Source organism: Sinohyriopsis cumingii, chromosome 2, assembly GCF_028554795.1.
Source record: "Sinohyriopsis cumingii isolate HCF-2022 chromosome 2, ASM2855479v2, whole genome shotgun sequence".
In the NCBI taxonomy this organism is placed as follows: Eukaryota; Metazoa; Mollusca; class Bivalvia; order Unionida; family Unionidae; genus Sinohyriopsis; species Sinohyriopsis cumingii.
This window is the reverse complement of record NC_142962.1, coordinates 142,974,616-142,998,714: the sequence shown is the minus strand read 5'-3', so window position 1 is coordinate 142,998,714 and position 24,099 is coordinate 142,974,616. Positions and strand designations below refer to the sequence as shown.

Sequence of the window (24,099 nt, the reverse complement as noted above, 5' to 3'; positions counted from 1 at the left end):
CACAATTACCACCACGATCACTTAACTAGCGCCGCGACGCCGATTACACTCGAGACAGGTCAACACAGTATTTTCTCGTGTATGACCGCGACTACTATCTTTTCTGTCTACGGTAAATTGTCTTGAATCATTACTCGAATACCGCCATAACATTATACAATTACAACTGGTGCAATGATTATTCTGCTGTTGTTTTAACTCAATAATAAATTCAACATCAAAATCAAAGTCGCGTTTATTTTTTTTATCAGATTGTTTGTATCCGATTAATTTTTTTCTTATTATATCATCATCGATGATGTTAAATTTATTAACGATTTCAGGAATTATAATTCTCCGTAACTGAGATATTTTTCTGACCCTTGATACCGCTAAATAAACTAAATTTGACCACTCGATACGATCGTCTACAATCCAAACTCGTGTATTAGAAATAGTTAATCCCTGAGACGAGTGGATCGTCATAGCGTATCCCAACACCCATGGAGATTTGTCAGCCCGTAATGCATCTTCGACTACACTGATATCAACAGCGACAATATCATTTAATACGAGATTTTGTTTCTCCGTCTGCCCTGGAATATCAACATCAATATTCTGTTTTCGTGTATCTGATGGTCTATAACACAACGGTACGGGCAATTCTGAATATTTTTCTTTATGCAGCTGAAATAACTGCTGTTGTAAATCGTCTCTGATTATTTTCCTGCTTGCTACTATCAAATCGCTGGGTCTCCATAAATTAAAAAAATTACTCATTGAGGTCTCTGAGATTACTCCGCGTATTATTTCACACTGAATTTTGTTTCATTGTAATCTGATTAATTTTTTAAATTCCTTTAAATTTTCATCGAGAGCTCTATGATCATCATCTATTTCTAATAATCAACGAAATATTTTAACCAATCATGTGAAGATGGTCCAACAAAAGGCGGCGGTTGACCATGATCGCCACACATTATTATAGCGGTATTTTTCGTCAACAACCAATCAAGAAACGTTTTTAATGTATCTAATGACACCGTGCATATATCGTCCCAAATAATTATTTTAGGTATATATTTTTCTCCCATTTGTTCAGGAGTCCATGTATCCCCGCGCCACCGAAAGAAACTATGATACGTGCACGATTGTACTTGCCGTTGTTTCATCTCTCGTGCAAGTCTATGTGTGGGTGTCAGCACGATCATATCTGAATTTTTAAAAACGTTAATTGCTCGAGTCGTCTTGCCGCATCCACCAGGTCCATTGAGATATACTGTCTTATATCTAGTTATTGGATCACTCAGTGACGGCGCTTTCGACATTTCTGATATTGTATTACCTTCACGATAAAAATCTCTCATTGGAACATCTGCTGATTCTGTATAATTGTGTAATATTTCCTTTTTTATTCTCCACGAACTCCATCGTTCATCATTACTTGTAAATTTCATAACAGACTCTAAATATTTACTCGAAATATAAAACGAATCTGTTGCGACTCTGACTGCGGTCTCAGGAAATCTATTAATCATCGATAATAAATTTATAGAAACATAAGCCAACATAGAAGATCTTAGATGAGTATACTGTGGGGAGACATCATTTATGTAACTAACTATCGTACCCAATTTTGTTCCGTCGGATAAATAAACACTTTCTCGATTTACAAATATATTTCTCGCTGTTGCATCGGCGATTATAAAATCGTACTCGGCATCATCTAGAATTAATCGTGTGTGATGTCTTTTATGATCATATGCACCACCCTGAGTAAATTTACCTATAATTCTTCTACCGAGATCTTTTGCGGTTTTAAGTTTAATCTCGAGAATTTTAGGAGCTTCTTTGAAAATATCATCTTCGGAAACATCAGGACATTTTTCCTTAAATTCCTTAATAACTTCATCGAGACTGATAGAACCTGGCATGGGCAACCAAACTTCGGTCTGCGCGTGATATGATATAATCGCCTCACTGACAACCAGCGATGTCAGTATCGCACAATCTAGCATATATCGTAATAAAACTATAGGTGCCCAACGTTTTTCACAAAAATGTCTACCAAACCAAACATAACAAATTTGGTGGAGATTTTCGTTAAACTCGAATGATTCAACACAAGCGAATCCAGTTAGATCAAAATCAGGTAATGGTCCATTAATTGTCACTCGCGTCATCTCGTTTGTAGGGTGACCGAATCTTTTAAAATACACAGAACAATCTCCGAATCCTAGAGAACTTCCCGGATAACATGCAACCATATCAACCGAAATAACATCATTCTAATTATACTTGGTATTCCATAATCCGCCATGTCCGTATTCGACGCAACTTGCGCGTACTTCCTCGAGTAAATCAAATCGTGTTGGTTTCCAGTAACGGTAAAGCAATTAGTTAGTAATTTATCGGTATTTTCCGCGTATTTGCACTCTAAAAACTTCTCCGCGAGATTTTTCATCTCGTCATGGAGAGATTCTGTTTCGATATATTTCACCATTCGGTTTAACAAACTGATCAAATTAACCTTCCTCATCACTTTTAAATAACCATACCGATACGGGATCGTTTTTACTTATTTCGTTAATAAAATCAAACATGCTTCTCCCCATATCTGAGGGGTAAAATCTAACAGTTCGATCACGTGGAAATATTGTTACTGCACTAGTCCATGCATGCGCGTTATGATCAATAATATTTATTGGAGCTCCTTTCGATTTATATTTTGATTCGTGCAGTACTTCTCCCGTTATCGTTGATACTGTTATTGGAAATTTTAATATTTTTCCTAATTCAGCAACATCTTTAATTGTAGCACCGGTATCCTTAACTGAATCAGCCCATGCGTTTATTTTTTCACGTCTTAAATCAGTTAATCCGTTTCCACGCATCGCGTTTGTAAAGTGTTCTATTACTCGTTCGGCTACACAATTTAATCTTAAAAATTTCATGGGTGTCAGTTTATCAACGCTGGTTTTTTTTATTTATCTCATAGATTCCATAAATAACTGCTGTTACAGGGTACGCTCGCTCATAATACGGTTTATCAATACCAGTCAACAGACCGGGTTTGGAATTTCTACTTAATATGACAGTTTTATTATTACCAAGGACAGGATATATTTATCACGGATAATCCAACTACCTGTTTCTGTTAGTACAATAAATTTTACTATGAAGAAATATTTTTGATTACCCTCGTATTCAGTGATGTAGTTAATGATAGTTGCCGCTCGTTTGTCATTCATTGTAGCGTCCTTGACAGTGTTGCGAATAATCTTAAACGTTGACCATACATGAGATGCACCATCTATGTAAAATTCTTTCTTGGCGTCATGAATTTTCGAGATCAAACTTTTATTTTTCGGATCAACCAAATCTCGTACTGGTAAGTCTGGAGATAATCTGTCGAGATTAAATTTATATTTAGAAGGTCTAGTTTGGGATAATCTCTCGAATTCGTTCATATAATTAAAACAAATATTTAAATAAAGAATATTATATATACAATGTCTCATTGTACTTGGCTCATGATCGGTTCAGTAAATCGATGCAACAAATCCGCAGAAAGGAATTTTGTTGGATGTACTTACAAAGTATACGGCGAGGAAGTCTAGGACCAATACTGTGCCTGCGATGTGGTATTGGAGTGTGAGGAAAAACAGAATTATGTGGAAAGTGCGATGGAAAACGGTTCAGAGAACTTAGGAGATATTATGACTATAAAAAAAAACAGTGAAAACGCTATAAAATCCGTGGAGGATTATATATCAAGATTTCAGACAAACAATGATTTAAACAAATAATATTATTTTATAATGGATCAAAATAAATTTGTTCCACATCCTACAATAACAAACTATGAATCAGATCGTAATTATGTCATTAGACACTGTAGGTTAAAAAGACCAGTTGGTTATATTAATAATTTTGGTTATCTTAGATTCACTGTTAGAAAGAAACCCTATCTCTGTCATCGATTTACGTACGAGTGTTTCTTCGGAGTAATCAAAGATGGTCTTGTGATTGATCATATTGACGGGGATCCTCAAAATAATAGTTTATCCAACCTTCAAGCTATCTCACAGAGTGAGAACTCTGCACGTGGTAATACTGGAAGATGTAAAACAATCGGAAAGAGGGCGGTAAATTCTACAAACATAGAAACTGTTGAAGAAATAATATTTCGTTCGATATGTGCTGCTGCGAAATACTTTGATATTCACTCGTATTCGGTGCAAAAAGTTGCAGAAAATATATATATAACCGCTTTCTCAAAAAAAATATAAAAAGAGAATCACCTTTCAGTATTGTTAACTATCATCACTACCTCGAATTAATTTTTTAAATTTATGTCACAGTATTTCCTCCATACATTACTTTTTTTTTTTTGACTCACGAAAGGGAGATTACTTTTGTATTCGTAGATTTCTGATTTTTTATGGTCGTAATTAGTCAGTTTTAACTAATTACGTCAGATATCAGCTCTGTATATAAATTATTTGTAAAAGTATATTTATGGTTTTTAAATATTCCCATCATACAACATAGCGGATCTGTTACGAGAAATTGAGGTAATTTACAATCTGTTATTGATCCGCAAGGTAGTTGTATATAGGCAGAATACGCTGCATTTTTACAATCAGGTTAGAAACTGTTGTTATGGTATAAATCGATTTGCAGGTGTATTCACAATCCGCTATTGATTTCGCAGGTTTGTATTTACAGTCTGTTACGAAAAACGCTGTTATAATACAGATATATTCAGAAACTGTTGTTTTAATACAGATATATTCAGAAACCGTTATTTTAATGTAGAAACAGTTATTTAAATGTAGAAATCATTATTTTAACACAGAAACCGTTGTTTAGTGCAAATATATGTACCGTAACTATATATTAATTTCCGAAGCATATGTTTGTAAGAAGATTCGATAGCTCAATCGGTATCGTATTGGACTGTGACGCTCGCGGTCCAGGATCGAATCCCCATGGCTGACAACTGTCTGTGGTTTACGCATAATTGCGATTTTTATAATAATTGGGGGGTACCGCAAAACCCACCCGCTCAGCAGAACCCTCCCAACCACAATCACCGGTGGTTGATACATGTTTTGTATCACCCATGGGCTGATTATTGTGGGGGGGGGGGGTCTGCTGAGCGTGTGTCCTTCATTCATTGTATGTTTGTACTGTCCTTCATTCATTGTATGTTTGTACCGTCCTTCATTCATTGTATGTTTGTACCGTCCTTCATTCATTGTATATACCCATTTCATTGTATATACTCATTTCATTGTATATATCCATTTCAATGTATATACCCATTTCATTGTATATATTCATTTCCTTAATAAAGTTATATGTTTGTACTGTCCTTAATTAAGTTATATGTTTGCGTCATTCATTCATTACATGCATAATATGAGCTCGCTAAAACACTCGATAGGGGCTCGTCATTCATAATATATGTTGTGTTCTGTGTATATCCTCTAAACTTAGTAGAATGCGGTGGCGAGCTACGAGTTTAATGAGGCTGTCAATATGTAAATACTATGTGTTGTGTTCTGTGTTGTGTATCCTCTAAATTTAGTAGAATGCGGTGGTAATCTGCGAGTTTAATGAGGCTGTAAATATGTAAATACTACGTGTTGTGCCGTCCTTGAAACATCCCGACGAACTCGCTAAACACTCGATAGGGGTTCTATAGGGATATTTTTTTTATTTTAAATATTTATTTATTATATAATGAACCATGAAAATATCAAAGACATTATTTCTGCTATTAAAAAACTAGAAGAAAACGGAATTAATATATCTGATGAACTAAATCCTGAAAAAATAATATCTGATTTTGAAACATTAGAAGAACTTAAAAATGAAAATAAGTATGTTCTATCATCTCAGTATAAGTTCATAAAGCGGATTCAGGCAGCTATGTTTCAGTCACTAGCTATGGTGAACGATGATCACGTAAATGAATTTATTCCTCTTTCTGTTGCAGTAGAAAAGGACAGATCGGGATTATCCAGCGAGTACGAAACGAAAAAAACAATTAGTACCCGCATAAGATACTTAAGAAAAATTATGTCAGCGGGTAACCTCAATAATTCTGGTGAAAATGAAAATGAAAGTTTCGGTAACTGAGTAGATCTTTGATCAGAAATATTATTCTGAAATATTATATATTTATTCTGAAATATTATATATTTATTCTGAGATTATATTTATTCTGAGATTATATTTGTTCTGAAATATTATATATTTATCATGAGATTATATTTATTCTGAAATATTATATATTTATCCTGAAATATTTTATTTTTTCTGAAATTGATGGGCTAGTTGGTACTCAGAATCATGCAACCCAATCAATTTTGTAATTTTGATGGGCTAGTTGGTACTCAGAATTATGTAAAATGATAAAATTTTCAGAAAAAATAAAATATTTCAACATTTGTCAGTGAAAATTGATGAATTTTCCAACATCATCAGGGGCAAACCTCAAGAGGTTCTCTAATAGATTTATCGATAAATCGTCAAAAATCAGTAAAATTAGCTCAAAAAAATGAGATTTTTCATGCGATTTTTGTTAATTATTCTGGTAATTTTCTAAAAAAAAAATGAGGATTTTTGACGATTTATCGATAAATCAATTAGAGAACCGCTTGAGGTTTGACCTGACGAAAAACTGTAATTTGACAAATTTTCCTTGACAAATCGACTAAAATAGCTGAAAAAAATAACAAATTTGACTAAAAATGTTGAAATATTTCTGATGAAATAAAATAAAATAAAATATTTCTGATAAAATAAAAATAAAATAAAATATTAAGATCAAAGATCTATGATCAAAGATCTAATCACCCCATCAGAATTACAAAACTGATTGATTTGTATAATTTTGAGTATCAATAATTGATCGAGTTTAATACAGGAATGTGTATAATTTAGAATCTGATCTCTGTTACAAATGATCTCGATAATATGTTCTCGACGGAGTTCATCTAACTGTTCTTGTGTTAATAAGAAATCCTCGTTTCCGTATTCATCAAAGACTAAATTAACGTTAAATTGCTCTGTGTTTTGTGAAAACGCTGTTCTGATGGCGTTTTCAAGTACTTCTTTGTCATGTGTAAAAACCCTCACGTGCTGGTACATTATATAATATTTACCTGATTAATTAAGATTTCACATACAGATTTATTACAAGCTCTTCTCCACGTATGTCAATTAAGCGATTAAGGTGGTCTGTGAGCTTAAAATTTATTCGTGTTAACACATTATTGTGACACCGCAAATACACAGGATTAGTTGGTTCTTGCACGATTAATCTTCCAGGGGATACTTGCGGTGTAAATGTATATAAAATATATCCTTGTCGAGCCTGATTTGATCTTCCGAGATCTATTTGATAGCTACCATCAATTACGTCACAAACCAGATTGACCACGATCGTGCTGGTTATATTAACGATTCCTGGAGATACGTGTCTGCCGCCGTCGTGTGGATCATTATTATGTCTGAGAACAGTTGCTAGTGGAGCTAGTTTTCTCCATGCATCGAGTATTTTAGGAAAATATTCATCAATAACATCATTGACAGATTTTCTTAATCTATCTGGATTATAATCAGGGAACTTAAACGTTACAATGTCAGCTTCGGATATTTTGTATTTGGTTGCGAAAAACCTGCTATAACTACCCGATGATTCAAAAACTAGGTTTATGATTCTATTATGAAAATATTCAATAGTATCAGCTATATGATTTAAAATTTCTACTCGTTTAATAATTTCTTCTCGCGTAGATGTCAAATCAGACAAATATTCATTAAAAAGAGTACGTAAATTAACCAGTTGTTCTTCGTGATCTGAATTTATGATACTAATAATATTATTGATATTTGTGTCTTAAAATGAATTATACAGGTTATTACCGTCATCAGCGTTGTGTAAGAGCCAGTAGTACTCACCAGTTGTATCGATATCAAATCGATCCCGTTTATCCCATACCCGTTTTTCTATGTTCCACCAGAAACTTGTGTAATTCATTTTAATATTATGATGAAAACTTTTCGATGATATAAAATCATCCTGAGTTGGTTCTGGTGGTATCGGTGTTATCTGTGGTGATATTCAGGCCAACCTAGTACGGATCTTTTCGTGGATTGATAAATATCAACGACGTAATCAGGAGAATGTAGTTCAATCGTCGAAGATAGCGTCGGTTCATGAACGTTAATTGATATTTTCGCTTCTTTTCCGGTTATTGATTTTATTCTACGCTGAAATACCTCATTAATTTGTTCAATCTCATAACTACCAGTGGGTATTCCAACAACAATCCAGGCAGGAGTACCATCTGGTTTGTTCTTGTTAGCAAATATAAGTAAATTATTTGCTGGTGTACCATTAAATGATTTTGATCTGATATTTGGCCAGCTGTAATATACCCGTAATTGAGCTAGTGCTATTTCTTTTACTAGAATTGCAGTAGGAAAGTTAATACTAAATTCAGGATTAGTTGAACTTACCGAGATCATCATTATCTTTGGCGGAGTTGTGTTTGTCACGATCTGCTGGAGTAATTCTGTCATTATTAGTACTTGTATCTTTAATACCGATACCTTCGTCATATATTTTAGTCATCATTGAAAACTCGAAATCAGATATAATTCCATCACTGAGACATGCTGATAACAACGAGGACAATTTCGAGTATGCTACCGTCGTTGTGTGTAATTTTATTATGTGATTGGATAATTTTTCATTCATGCAGGTGCATATTTTTTTTGTGATGATAAGCACACCTGCAATTGTTGTTGCTGCTGAAATACAAATAGTTACGGCTACTGGTGCCATCATTGTCACCGCTGATAATATAACACCCGTTCCAGCAACAACAGCGGATACTGAATAAACATTCACATCAACGATAACTAATCGTCGTCGATATTTCTTCACTTTTACTGTATACTGTTCGACTCGATCTTTTAATGCTGCCTGCCATTCACGCGCTTGATTGTACCTGTATTGTTCACCATCCATATATTTTTATGCAGTAACCAACTGAGGTGTTTCAGCTACAAATTCCAAACACCACCAGTAAAATGTTGCGGTTAATTTCTTATCAGCTGCTTCCAGAATAAAAATTTCTTCGGTTCCGCTATTTAATGTAACAGATACAACCCCGGAAAACTTATCAGTTGAATGGCGCCATGGATACGTTGTAAATATTTCAAATTTTGCAGCACTAAACACAGACAACCTGTACACGCCAGTGACTGTTGCGGTATATTTAATAGTTTTATTTTGCTGCGACCAGGTTGCGAATCCCGATGATACAGTGTATACGATGTTTGTGATATGCCCGGGAGTTATTCCGGCTGAAATTTTAATCAAATTGGTTTTATTAAGGATCTCAGGAATCCCCGCTACGATGTCTTGCAGTGTTCGTTTGATCGTGTCGATGTTCGTCTTGATATCAACGAGATTTATGTCAACGGAGTGCGGAGTGCCGAAGAATTTATCTATGGATTCATCGGTTTTTTGAAAATTTCTTCGAAATCTTCCAAAAGCGCCCACGTGAACGTCATACTCGGCCCGCAACGTGGATAATTTACCATCTACGGTGTTGTAGTTGACGTCGATGTATTTTTTTTGTTGCTGCGTCTTCGTCGGAAGTTGGATCTCTTAACACTACTATCTTATTCCCGTTCATGCTGAGCTCACCTGTCATTGTGTCGCCGGTGTTTCTTACACGATTAGCAACGCTTCTTGTAATTTCATCTCTGATGGTTGTAAACGATATGCTTGAATCTTTGATTCTGTCGCCGTTAGTAAATACGGGAATATTATCCGTGACCGCACCGAGTACTCGTCGAGTTATATCATTCCATTTGATGTTGCTCGTTTTTAGTTTTCCGTATCGATCCTGAAAAATAACACCCTCATCTGGATCAACTCCAGCCAGGTTCATAATATCAGCAAGTTCATTTTTAGTCGCGTACTTTGACAGATCAACGTCTCTGGTTTTTTTTCTCAACACGTGAAGATCTTCTTCCGTAAATATCAACCATTATATTTTAAGATCTGTTTAAAACGCTTTACGCGCAACGAATCGGTTGCTTGTATAATCATGCACGACTTTATGTGGCGGTTTGGATGATTTTGATATAACGTTAAGTACATTAATTACTTCACGGCCGCACATTGGCGGATCTGTCATTGTTTGTGTTGGTAGCGTTGAATACCAAACTTGCGTGCGAAGTGGTGCAACATACTTGATAAATTCAACAGGTGGAGCTAACCCGTATGAATCAAAATAAACGATTCCACGTGGATCAATCGCGTATGATACCCAATGAGTACCAGATCCTGAATTTGAGTCGAGATTAATAATACCTATTTCGAGTTTGTTCGGTTGTTTCGGTAATTGATCTCGCATAAAAACACCTCTAAAGGCTTTTATTTTTAATCGTTTAGCATCATCAAGTAAATCAAAATTTGATGCTGGAACATCTATCGTGGAAGCCTCAGACCTCTTCCCCAACGAGATCCCGGTAATCTTAGGCCACGTCCCTTTTTTTGTACCCCTTTCCTACTGCTTTCTTTAGAGCCATTTCAGCAGCTGTTCCAACAGCACCTAATGCGGCTGCTTTTGCTACGGCTGGAGCGGCAGCAGCTATTAATGCTGGAATATCCGCAAGAAGTGGAAATATACCACCTATTTTAACCATATCCTTGATGGCGCTCGGAGAAAGATGTAATTGAACTCCGGTTTTTGATTCTAGGGCTTTACTGAAATGTTTAATCTGATTATTTGTCAACGATAATTTGTTTGGACCACCACCAATCTGATCTCGTTTTAGTGATATTTTAGTTCCGCATTTGCTGGCGGTTTTTGATTGAAGCTTTTTGACCTGACCAGGAGTCAGAGTAACATTAACATGACCATACGACATTTTTATATAAAATATATTTTTCTAAATAACATGATCAAAGATTTTCCACTGGTGCATCAACGACTCTCATTCGACCACTACCACCTTCAAGTAACATCGCTCTATCGCTGAGTATGACCGCGATTGCTCTGTAGAAGGCACCACCACCTGGCGAGTTAGTAACACGAGCTCGAAAGTGTATATCAACGACAGACTGTTTGGACAAATCAAGATGTTCCAGTGAAAAATAATAAATCGGATATAGATTTGTAAAATCTAGTTGTGATATTTGCAAACCAGTATCTATATTTTGATCACGTCCCATGAATGACATTAAACGATGATATGCACGCGCTACGTGATTTTGACCAAAATTTAACAGTATATCTTCAGCTGGTTCTTGATGTCCATTTATCCGCAAGGAAACTTCATTAACTCCAAGGTTGTCAAATATCATATGTGAACGTTCTTGATTATTTGTCCGATCATTATTTTGCAGAGCAATAAAAATATGTCGTGGTGCAGAAACACCTTGTTGTGATGCTATATGCCATGTAAATAAACCATTAACATTACTTTGAACAGCATCTGTGGTTACTGTTAACCATGATAGCAATGATTTACCGCCTTGATCCATAAAAGATATTAATATTTGCTCTTCAGTAATAGATGGAGTCATTACTGGCATCCACAATGAAAGTTTCGTTATATTTACTTTACCAGCATCAGCGGCACCATCACCTCGCCAGATTGCATCATTATCATCACCTTTTCTTACGAGCACAACTGTGTGTTTAGCTCCAAAGATGACCTTTCTAACATTTCTGCAAAATCCAAAGATGTGAGATAATGGAATTGCACACGAAAAATTTCTATTATCTCCTGACAACACCGCCTGACGTGTTGCAAACCCTAAGTTGTAAGTCGCGCTATCACCTCTTACAATATCAAAATCAGCAGCTGGTCTGGCTGCGTATTCAGGACCATCAGCAACTGGTTGTGGATCAACTGCAGTATTTCGTGGTGTTCGTATTTTAGCATACCTGATATGATCAGCGCGGTCAGTAATATCCTTAGCAAACATCATTGTTGGACCGGCTGATCTTGTGTAATCATCAGAATATCTCGCTAGACCAATTATTGTTGTAGCAACATCAACATCCTTCTGAACTGATTCAATATTTTTCCCATCAATCATGTATGTGGCGCTATCAAACAACGCCATAATCCCGTTGTTGACAAAACCAACACGTAAATTGGCACCATATGGCGTATTAGCTACATTTGTTACAAGTCTACCTTGTACTTCAATAAACGCCTCAGCGGGTAAGAAATATCTACTTGTATCATGAACCTGTAATTCGATACGCCCCCGCTGATTTGGTTGTCTTGCGTCATAGGAATAAAATTGATAATCACGTACCGATTCATATTAAATGACAGGTGCCTCCATATCAAATGCTGTGTCTGATTCACGCTTGAACATTTTTATTATAATTACCATTTTTCCAAATGGTGATCTAAATTATCGTCGACGAAGACCGCTTCCTGCTATTAAATTTGCTGTTATATTTTTTTCTGCTTCTTCAGATAATTCCGCTAGTTTTTGATTTGCAGCCTGATTTATTATTTTACTTACGTCTGCGGGCATCACCTTAGTACTTGCCAGTTTCACTGATGGTGTCGTTTTCGTCGCATTAATCGTGTTAGTCTTTCTCTGATTGCCGAGAACGCCTTACCAGCAACATTGACAATTGCTCCAGGAGCTTTATCAAGAACAATATCAATAGCTTTCATCGATAATTGTTTTGCAATAGGTGCTGCTTTTGGAGCTATCCTTGTGAATAATCCCTGAATAACATCACCAAGTCCATCTCCGTAAGTAGCTCTGTAGATTGGTAATCGTGAGTTCACCGCTCTGACCTGTACAGATTTACGATGATTATTATGTATGATCATCTTATTTTATTTGCTATTTATCTAACAAATAGTTACTGTAATCATCAGCAAGTTCATCGATAAGCTCTCGGTAAACTCCGATATCCATGATACCACCTTGAAATAATCGCCGACAAATATCAGCTGCTTCGTTAATTATTTCTGGTGAATTATTTCCGGCACGTTTTCCTCCTATAAGAACTTCTAACCGTGACACATCATTAATGATATTATCAGGACAAACAAAATCATCTCCCAGACCACTGCCAGTAGCTCCTTCTCCTGATTTCTCAGGTGGTGTCATTCCAAACATCTCTTTAATTCTCGACATCATCGGTGAATAAGATTGTTTTTGTTCTGTTCGTTGCAGAGGTGGAGGAAGTTGATACTGGGAGAGTTCTTTTTGTTTATGTCTATGTCTCTCTTTATAAAGTGTGTTTACTTCTTCATAAAGAGCGTTGTATTCTGGACCTTTAGCTTGTTTTATGTTTGTATATACGCGATATATCCATTTAATAAGATCTTCATTTTTTACTTTTTCATGACGGGGGTTTAAAATACCAGATTTGTCAGATATATATTCTAATATTTTTTCGGGTAATTTTTTTCTTTCAGTATTTTTAATTTCTTCAACAACCCCCTCTCTGAATCTTGCAATCAATTTGATATCTTCTTCTACTGGTTTAGGTTTAGATTTAAGTTCTTTTTCTACGCCGATGACTTCAGTATAAAGTTTTCCAATATCTTCAAGTATTTCCTCACCAACAGGTGGAGGTTGAGCCGCAGCTATATCAATTGGAAGATCTCGTAAAATCTTCTTTGTCTGTTTAGTTCTTCTTGCTATTTTTTCGGTTTGTTCTGCTGTTTCTTTTGATACCGGAAGAAGATCTTCTTTGATGACAGCTGTAACTTGTTCAGTAGCTGCAGTGATGGGTTTAAATAGTTTTTTAGTGTCCTCTTCGTATTCAGCTTGTGCTTCTTGCTGCGCTTGCAGATTTTTTCTGAATGAGTCTCGCACGGGAAGAAAATTTTTAATTGCTTCTAGTCTCTCTCGTGCTATTCTTGCAGTATGAGATTCTGGATGTAACATTATTTTTTAATATAACAATTTTTTAATTAATAAATTTAATTAAACAGATATCATTAATATCATGAATAACTGTACGTGGCTGCGTCAAGGAACCACTAACAAATGTGATAAAAGATGCCGTAGAAAATATTGCAAAAAACACAACTATATTTTATCAAAAAATCCTCATGCTGGTCCACGAAGTTGTGTTGGTTGTAACAACGGCGTTAGAGGATTATATCAGATCTGCAAAAATTGCGGTGGAGATCGATACAGAAGTTTAATGATATATTATAAACACAGAAAGAACATAAATCCAAGAACAGAAAAACCACCATCAGAACTTGAATATTATTTAAGATTTAAAGATACAGATTCCCAGGATTCAGATACAGATTCCCAGGATTATTCAGAATAACATAGCAGCAGAGAGGGCCTTGTCTACAATTCTGTTTGGGACAAACAATAACCGTAGACGTGGTATTTACCTCTATGAAGGGTCACTATTTGTTTTGGTAAAAAAAAGGATGACCATTCCCCATAGTGGTCTGTTGACCCTCTCTGCTGCATTTTCTTGATACCAATCCTAATAATAGCACGCTATCTAGTGAAGATATTTGTAAAATAATAAAACTTATCTTGGAAAATAATTATTTTCAATTTAATAATATGAATTACAAATAATGGGTACGTCAATCGGTATTAATATGGTTTCTTCGTACTCTTCCCTTTCATGGGTAAATTAGAAAAGGATTTTCTTCAAAATGAAAAGTTTAATCCACCTCTTTGGTTCAGATTTTTAGATGACATATTTATGATCTGGAAGCATTCAACTGAAAAAATGTATTGATCGCCTAAATCATTTTCACCCGACGATTAAATTTACTTGTACTGCATCTAATACGCATGATTCATTTTTAGATGTAAATGTAATAAAAAATGTTGTTGTTGTGGGGTTTAACGCCATTTTTCAGCACGATGGGTTATACATGGCGGCCAGTATTAATGGTGGAGGAAGAACCCGGAAAACCCCGGAAAGAACCACCGACCCACGAGAAGCTACTGGCAAGCTTTCTCACATGCCCACATTGGCTGAATCTTAGACTCGAACCGCCGCAGACAGAGGTGAGATGGCAGTGATCCGTAACGAAGAGCGCTTTAGACCACTCGGCCACTCGGGGCCCCAAAAAATATTGATAACACTATCTCTACAAATATTCATATCAAGGAAACTAATATCCACCAATATATGGAATATTCTTCATGTCATCCCATGTCATGTAAAAACTTTATACCATATAGCCAGTCCAAAAGTAGACCAGCAAGTTGTTCTCCGCCGCCAGTGAAACAAAAAAAAAAAAAAAAAAAAAAAGGTGGAGAACAACTTGCTGGTCTAGTCCAAAAGATACAGATGCATTATTTCAGATGAATGTCAATTACAAAATTCGTTGAATAAATTACAAACATATTTACAAAATAGAAATTATCCTACACATATAATTGATTCTGCGCTGAACAAAGCCCGTAATCTTACTCTTACAGCAGAATGTAAAATAGAGAGATGTATTTCCTTTCAAAATACAATCTATTCCTTCATTATCTAATATAGCTTGTATAATTAATAAATATTATAGTCTCCTAAATTTATCAAATAAAACCAGCATAAAATCACTTTACAAAAATAAACCAATTCTCGCTTAAAGACCCAAGAAATTGCAATATTTTTAATTAGAACTAAACAGAAAAGAAAGAAAAAACATTTTCTTCATTTAAATGTAACATAAAAGTTATTTATTTGAAGAAAAACAACAATAAATAAAGCCTTAACATCCATGTGGCGACATCTCAGAATTACTACATATGATCCTTGGGGCGACTTCTCCTGACACCTGGGATGGGTTCTCCCAAGGGCGAGTTCTCCGCTATTCTATTGCTGCTTATTTATAAATGTTGATAAATATTCACGTTACTGCACCCGAACACTCTTCGTCTAAATGGGACTTATTTCCCTTGGCAACAATTTGACCTCGCTACTTTTCCCGTTATATAAACAATAGCTAAATATTCACACTTTTTGTTTCTTTGTTTGTTTGTGTTGTTGTTGAAATTTAAAGTAGGTATTTTATAAAGTCTTGATGTGCTTTGGAGAGTTTTGGGGTGTTTAGTGAGACCCACTTGATTTTAGTTCCGGTAAAATGACCTTTTGACATGACCTCATATATCATTAACCAATTAACTAGGTCTCAGTAATAATTCGGTTTGACATACTAGAAGACCGACAATCGAGAAATTTTAAACAAACAAAAATAATAATAAATTAATTGTATTTATTACGGTATGGTATGATCAATGAATCGATTTTCATCCCAATCCAAACAATTATTATACCCTAAGCGGCACAAAAGGCTCTTTATTTTATTTCACGGGATTCGCAGTCATAATATTATGACTCATTTCCTTGAGTTGCAATAATTTACCTATATATATATATTACCTCGCAATGTTTGGAAGCAAATCTGTGTTTGAAAGATCCCTGGGTAAGTATTTAGCCCCAACAGCTGTTACTACTTGCTTGTAAATTATGCTTCCTTATTGCATCGAATAGTGTACATTTTGCTGCTGTTAATAACACAGGTGCTCGACGCGAGCTTGATGTTGAGAAGAAAAAAAAAAACCAACAATCTGAAGGGAAAAAATCATACAGAGTGACAAAACTACCTTAGATTACCTCCATGAACCGTTCTGACATAGGACCCTCTCTATCATAATATATAAAAGAGAATGTTGTTGTTGTTGGGTTTAACCCCATTTTTCAGCATACGATAGGCTGTACATGGCGGCCAGTATTAATGGTGGAGGAAGAACCCGAGAAACCCACGGAAAGAACAACCGACCCACAAGAAGCTACTGGCAAGCGTTCTCATGTACCCACATGGGCTGAATCCTAGACTCAAACCCACGCAGACAGAGGTGAGATGGCAGTGATCTGTAACGGAGAGCACTTTAGACCACTCGGCCACTTGGGGCCCCTATAAGAGAGAAGGTACAGAACTGACAAATACTTCGTTTCACCCATGACCCTCGATTTCCTTTGGCACACGCCCATACTGTATGGCTTGTTTTACTCCTGAGATATTTTTCTATTCATCAAGCTATAATTGACTTTTGTGTGTTGTACCAAGCAAGTTACGAGCACCAAAACGTGCGATTTTCTTGAATTTTGTCTTTTGGACAAGTGCGTGCACATATGAAAACTGGTGAAAAGAGCTACATGTACCATGTTTGCGACTCTACGATGCATCCCTTCTTGAATTACAGAACAGTGGTAGATGAAAAAGTAAGTTTTACTTACCATTAACTCGATTCAACTTTAGGAATCCTGTTCCATGCAAGAATTAGACATTGTCTTCTTTACTGCACATTGTATACATGCAACTCTATTCTCAAAATAGGTAAACTATGCGGCACACGTGTCAATGCCAAAATGTGATTGGCTCAAAAGGTTATACATATTATCACATGAGTTCGGACTTGTCTCTGAAGCAAAAATTCTCAAAAATCGCATGGTTTGGAGCCCGTAACTTCAGTTTGGTACAACGCAGAAAAGTCAATGATGGCTTGATGAATAGAAAAATATAGTTTGGACGTGTGCCTTTAAAGATGGAAATAGCAGAAGGAAATCGAGGGTCATGGGTGGAACAAAGTATTTGGAAGTTATGTACATTTTCTCTTATATATTATGATAGAGAGGGTCCTATGTCAATGGGTCATGGGTTTAATCTAAGGTAGTTTTTTTACTCTGTATGATTTTTTTCCCTTCAAATTATTCTTTTTTTTCTCAACATCAAGATCGCATAGAGCACCTGTGGTTAATAACATGCATCCTTAAGACATAAATTCACTTGATGGTCTAATAACTCTTATGTTAACACTTTTTGGTGAAGTTTTCTTCACCCACTAAGGTTAAGCTATCTGTTTCAATAATTTCTTAAATAGTGTGTAAGCTTCTTCCCACGTACAATAGGAACTTGGAACAAATTACCATCAACAATTGCAGAAGCTCCTGACCTGGTATCTCACAAGCAGGAGCTTTCCAAAATCACATTCTAATGAACTAGTCAGCTACAAGTAAGACCTCATGATTCTCAGGGCTATGCCGGTTGAGATTCCATATCTCATTGCCGCCACAGTAGCCGGATTGGTCTGGGCATGAAGGGATGAAAACATACACTGACACTCCTTTACTTATTTCTGCCTTTCCTATCATTACTCTTCTGACTGTCATATCACTTCCATCTTTACTTTATCTTTGGCCATGCACCACCAATTGTTTAATAGTCAAGTGTGAGTGCATCAACTTATTTATAGACAGAGAGGTATTTTCGACATGTAGCATAAATAACAAGAATAACGCTAATGGCTGTGGCAGACATAATTAATTTGGTAATGTATATTTGCATTCTCAGCACTATAAAATATTTATATCAACAGTATCTGAATCAGTTTGGAAATAAAACAAAGACATGTAATTCAAATTTTATGTCTGAATGCTACAAAAGTTCACTCAAAGAAAGAGTGGGGATGGTATTCATTTGCTGATCCACAGAAACAGATGGATCATCAACAAGATTAGCATAGTTTAGTTCATATCGAAGGATACTACAGGTATGTCTTGGGTGTGTTAACAAAACTAATTTTTCTGCTGCCACACTAGTCCTACATGTAAGACCTCGACGCTGATATTTATGTTTTGGGCGTCAGGGTCTTACTGCCTAACTAACGGAACTGTGTGGTGTGTTTTGATGTAGACTGACATCGTTATTAAAGCCAAATTTTCAGGAATATCTCAAACAACTGGCAACTAAAATAACGACGCTTTCCTACAAAGTCATAATGATTTAGTCAGACTATACTTTACTCTGATGTCTTGTCTCTAATAAATTCAAATTCTCACAAAAAATATGGACCTGTTTTCAAGTTTCATTGGCCTACATTTCAGTTTGCTGGAAAGTGATGAAAGCGGGGAACGCCGCAATTGAGTTAAGTTGAAATATTATTCTTTAATGAAATGAATAAAAAAATATATCATGCCTATTGGAACTGTAAGCATTGTTTCTTTTCATTCAAGAAACATATCCCCATCATAAAATTCCCTCGACTATCGTCGCATTTCAGCAAATTCAAATGTATGTCAGTGGAACATGAAAATGTATCCATTTGCTTGTCTCAGATTTTGATTCCACCAGGATAAAAACAGCACAGTAAGTATGTTAAATATTTATCAATTTGTGGAAGAGTGTTGATATGGGCTGCCAAGTGTGTGAGATATTCCAGAAACTTTGACTACTCATTCTGATGTCAACCGTCATCGGAACACACTATACAAGCCTGTTATTTGGGTAGTAAGACATAGCATTAAAACAAAATTAACATATGCTGTGTCTTACATTGTAGGAATATTGCCACACATGATAAAGGAAGGTGTACATTTAACATCATTTTTAATATGCCCTTTCTAAAAGCTGAGAGTTTAACTAAGTTGGAATGTTGTTGTGCTTTGTAAATGTGGATTTTGAAATAATGAAGTTCTAATCCCGAGTAACTAAATTATTGGAATTTCTCAGGTTGTAAAAACAACAAACTGGGTGATTGATGGTATTACATCTGTAACATAATTTGAGCAAATTTTGTATCTTATTTTATAAAAAGACTTTGGATATTTAAATTTCAATCATACCTGAAATGACTGGAGGCAGATTGATATTATCTGCATGACAGGACCAAGTTGAATATGCAGTTAAAGTTACTTCATGCTGACAGTGCGATTTGAAAAGGTGTAACTTTTCCTTGTTTAATTAAATTTCAGGAATATAGTTTTCTTCTTGTATAAAGAATGTTTGATTGCTTAAGCATTGATGTTGACCAGCCATATATCTACCCAATCCAAGATTTTTTCTTATATCATCGTTGATGACACCTTTTGAGAGAAAAAATGGATATTTGGCATAAATTTGTAGAGAAGAATCATCTACAAATAGATATTTACTTGATAACAAGCTTTCAGAAGTCTGTCATTGTGTTTGATATGAATGAGAAATGGAAATGGTATTAAAATAGAGCCTTTTGATACCCCAAGCAGTGGGACAAAGTAGAAGAAAGTATGTATACTATTAATGATATAATAGTTTATGCTATATAAAGAGATGGTTTTAGTTTATGCTGTATTAAGGGATGGTTTTAGGAGCCTTTTACACAGTCTCTCTCAGACCATAATAGCCCTTTGTAGAGAGGAGTTAATCAAATCTTGGCATTCAGTCTTATAGTAACAAATGAAATTATGTAACTTGGTGTACACTCATTAGCAAAGTTTAAAAAAATTCATTTGAAATAATTCATATACTACATTTAAATGAAGATAAGAGGTGAAATGATCAACTTCAGTTAAAGTTGTTCTTTGAGATGGTTAATGTTTTTGTTGTCACCTTTTTTAGAGCCAGTTGTTTTAAGAAAGATTTTAGAATATACATGATCAAAAGCTCTTGATACTATTATAGGGTTGGGTAAGGCTGAAGAGTGAGGTATTACATATGTGCATTCATCAGTATCATTAGTCAAGTTGAAAATTTTGTGCAGTATATCGTTAAGCAGATTAAGCTGATCAAAATCGAAGTTACAGACAGTAATAATGAATGTTGAAATGCCATTTGCTGTTAAAATGGACATATTAAAAAAACTGCCATAAGTCAGTGTTTTATAGTATTTGTTACTAAGCAGAATCTGAAAAAGTCTCTTGAATAATAAATTCCATTTTAAGAAAAAAATATTAGTAATTAATCTTTTTAGCTCTACTGATCATAGACCCGAAGACCTTGTGTGATGGCCTATCTTCTAATGTCTGTATGTGTGATGGCCTATCTTCTAATGTCTATATGTGTGATGGCCTATCTTCTAATGTCTGTATGTGTGATGGCCTATCTTCTAATGTCTGTATGTGTGATGGCCTATCTTCTAATGTCTGTATGTGTGATGGCCTATCTTCTAATGTCTGTATGTGTGATGGCCTATCTTCTAATGTCTATATGTGTGATGGCCTATCTTCTAATGTCTATATGTGTGATGGCCTATCTTCTAATCTCTGTATGCTTATTAGCACAAGTTTGTTATTGCAACTTTTCCTAAACTAACTGCAGGTTTGCCATGAAACTTTACACACACACACACACACACACACACACACACACATTTCAGGGTCTAGTTGGTAAAATGCCTGTAAATGAAAATGGTGTTGCTCATGCATCCAGTATGGTTGTCACAGCAACCATTCTTAAAATCTTCTTATTAGTACTCCATATGATGTCCTCAATGAAAACAATTTTGCTTTGCCACTACAGTGATAAATTTAAAAATCTTAAAATACTTGTTCGGAATGAATGGTCATATCAGAATGGCGGTTTTCACTACAAGACTTATTTTGATGTCTTGTTGATTCTAAATGAAAGTGATGTTAATCTGATGTCCAAAATAGCGACCATGGCAGCCTTCTTGAAAATATTGTCTCTTCTCCAGAAGAACAAAAGTCATATTAACCAGAAAACTACTTAGGACGTCTAAAGTAAAATTGATTTGACAGTGAATAAGACCACACCAGTAGCCATCCTGTTATTACTACTCCTTCTGAACAGAATGTCATATCAGCACAGGGCTTTCACCAGAAGACTTCTTATTGTAAAGTTGATCTTGAAAAAAGATTGTGCCAATCTGATATATAGTAGGGCCATCATGGAAGTAATTTTTGAATAAACATTGTGCCAATGGTAGCCAGCTTGAAAATCTTTTATTGCTCATCTAAAATGGAGCAATAAAAGTTTTAGCAAAATGGGGTTTTTCACCTAAATACTAATCATGACATCATGCTGGTCCTTAATGTAAATGGTATAAAATATGGCTGTCACAATGAATATATTGAAAATCTTATTGTCATTAACTTTTGTGAAAGGATGATCATATTGGCATTATTCTTCTACCAAAAGTCTTCTAACGCTTACTAATTTTTCATCAATGAAAATTGTGCTGATATTACATATATTATGGCTTCCTAATGGATAATTTTAAAATCTTATTGTGCTGGAATATCAGAGACAGTTTCAAGTCTTGGCAGTTAAAAAGAAGAAATGGTCTAATCTCTAAAAATCCTGGATATTATTTTGGACAGTAGAGTGTCAGTCCCTTTAAGGGACTCCTGTTTAGCTCACCTGATTATGGACAAGAAGAGTATATGGCATGGCCTGCTATCCATCATCTTTGCTAGCGGAGGTTCTGATATGATAACCTATCAACACCTTGGTGTTGGTGGATCAAATATATATTTTAGTGCATTGTCCTAGCAATGGCTATTGGATTTCATGAGTTGCCTCTCTTAGCATGACATGTCACCTAACCAATAGCATGTAACAATGGTGCATTGTACATTGGTCGGAAATGGTGGAAGCAGTTGACTTAAATAGGATACTTTGTAAGTTTAAAAACGACAGTATGACTATGTACCAGAGGGAAGCCATTATAGGTGTATTTGAATGAAAGGTATTTGTACAAACATGGACTGGTAGTGGAAAATTGCTTATTTATCAGTCCATTCAAGTTGTGTGCTCCGTTTGTATCGATTATGTAGGAACAGTGTTCAGATTTTAAAAAAAACTTAATTTTGATTTGATGCATTAGCTTGCCACCGCATTCAGTGAAATTGACAAACATGAAGCACAGAAAATATCTGCTCGATATGCCAGGGTGTAGATAGGGTTATCATATCGGAATCATGGCTAACAAAGATAGTTGTACTTTGTCCAACCATCTGTTAGCACAAGTGTGTTGTCACTACAGCTAAATTACATGAAAGATACCCATGAAACTTACTTTACATACACACTGATTCCAGGGTCTTTATTGTCCTAAATTAAAATGGTGCCATTTTCACATCATTTTTGTTGCTGTTCCTCCCCAGTGGATATCAACATGGGATTTTCACTAAAACTCATTTTAATATCTAGTTAGTCCTAAAAAGAAAATTGGGCCAAACTGATATCCAGTATGGCCATCTTGGAAATCTTGCTGCTCTTCATAAATGGAAAATAGGGTTTTTCACTAGAAGGCTTCATACAATATTTAGTTGGCCTATTTTGTGGTACTAAATAATATATTTGTGGAAATACCCCTTTGACATATACATTATTTCTTGAACAAGGTGCCCATCTTGTCATCATAGTAATATTTAGATGGTGAAGTTAGTGGTGAAATAATGGGAAAACTTGAAAAGATATAAGAGAAAGATGTATTCAATAGTGTTTTTTATACAAGAAATATTCAGAATTCAGTTGTCCATGCATACTTCAGAGCATCCTTTTTGTCCATGTTCTAACTTTTATGCTACCTCACCTATTGACATAAAATTTAAACCTTAGGAATGTCTTATGCACCAAAACTGGATTGCTATGACCTGTTTAGGATTTTTTTTTTAAATAGGTTAAAAATCACTTTTTGTGCCTATTTCCATTCTTTTGCACATACAAGTATTATGATCAAACTCACCCAAATTGATTGGATATGTGTCATACACCCTAAATTGGGTTGCTGGGTTGTACTTTTAAGGATTTATTATAAATTGCTTTATAAATTGTGTCTCTCATTCCTGTCAGATCTATAACTCTTATACTATTACATCTATTGATAAACTTACACCGCATATGCATCTTGGAACTAATGTATTATGTATAAAAATGGATCACAGTTACCTACTTTCTAAGATTTATTATCAGTTGATAAATTCCAATACTGTTTCACCTGTAGCCACCAAACTGATGCTGAATGTACACTGTAGGATTGACATGTATCATGCATCAAAACTGGGTCAGAATGGCCTACTATACCGCCTTGTATTGGCCCTGATTATAGTACTTTTTTAAAGAAGTGCTCCCAAACTTGCCCAGATGGCACATCTTAGGACAAATGCATTTTGCACATTAAAACTGGGTCACTGTAATATTTTTTTACAAGATTTTTCACATTGCATAAAGACTGCCATCTAATTTCAGCATCTTTTAATCTGTTCCTGCCAATAATGCATCGTGGCTTATTCTTGGATGGGGATGGAAGGGTAAGGAAATTTTGCACGT

General features: G+C 35.3%; 1 protein-coding gene across 1 annotated transcript in view; it reads left to right on the top strand.

The window, feature by feature from the left end:
- The first annotated feature begins 16,331 nt into the window (after window positions 1-16,331).
- Window positions 16,332-24,099, top strand: part of LOC149805983 (hepatocyte growth factor-regulated tyrosine kinase substrate-like) — a 78,419-nt gene continuing 70,651 nt past the window's right edge. The window contains exon 1 of the mRNA XM_089950787.1: window positions 16,332-16,470. Coding sequence (XP_089806913.1) covers window positions 16,434-16,470 — 37 coding nt within the window. The 5' untranslated portion in view covers window positions 16,332-16,433. The remainder of the gene's footprint in view (window positions 16,471-24,099) is intronic.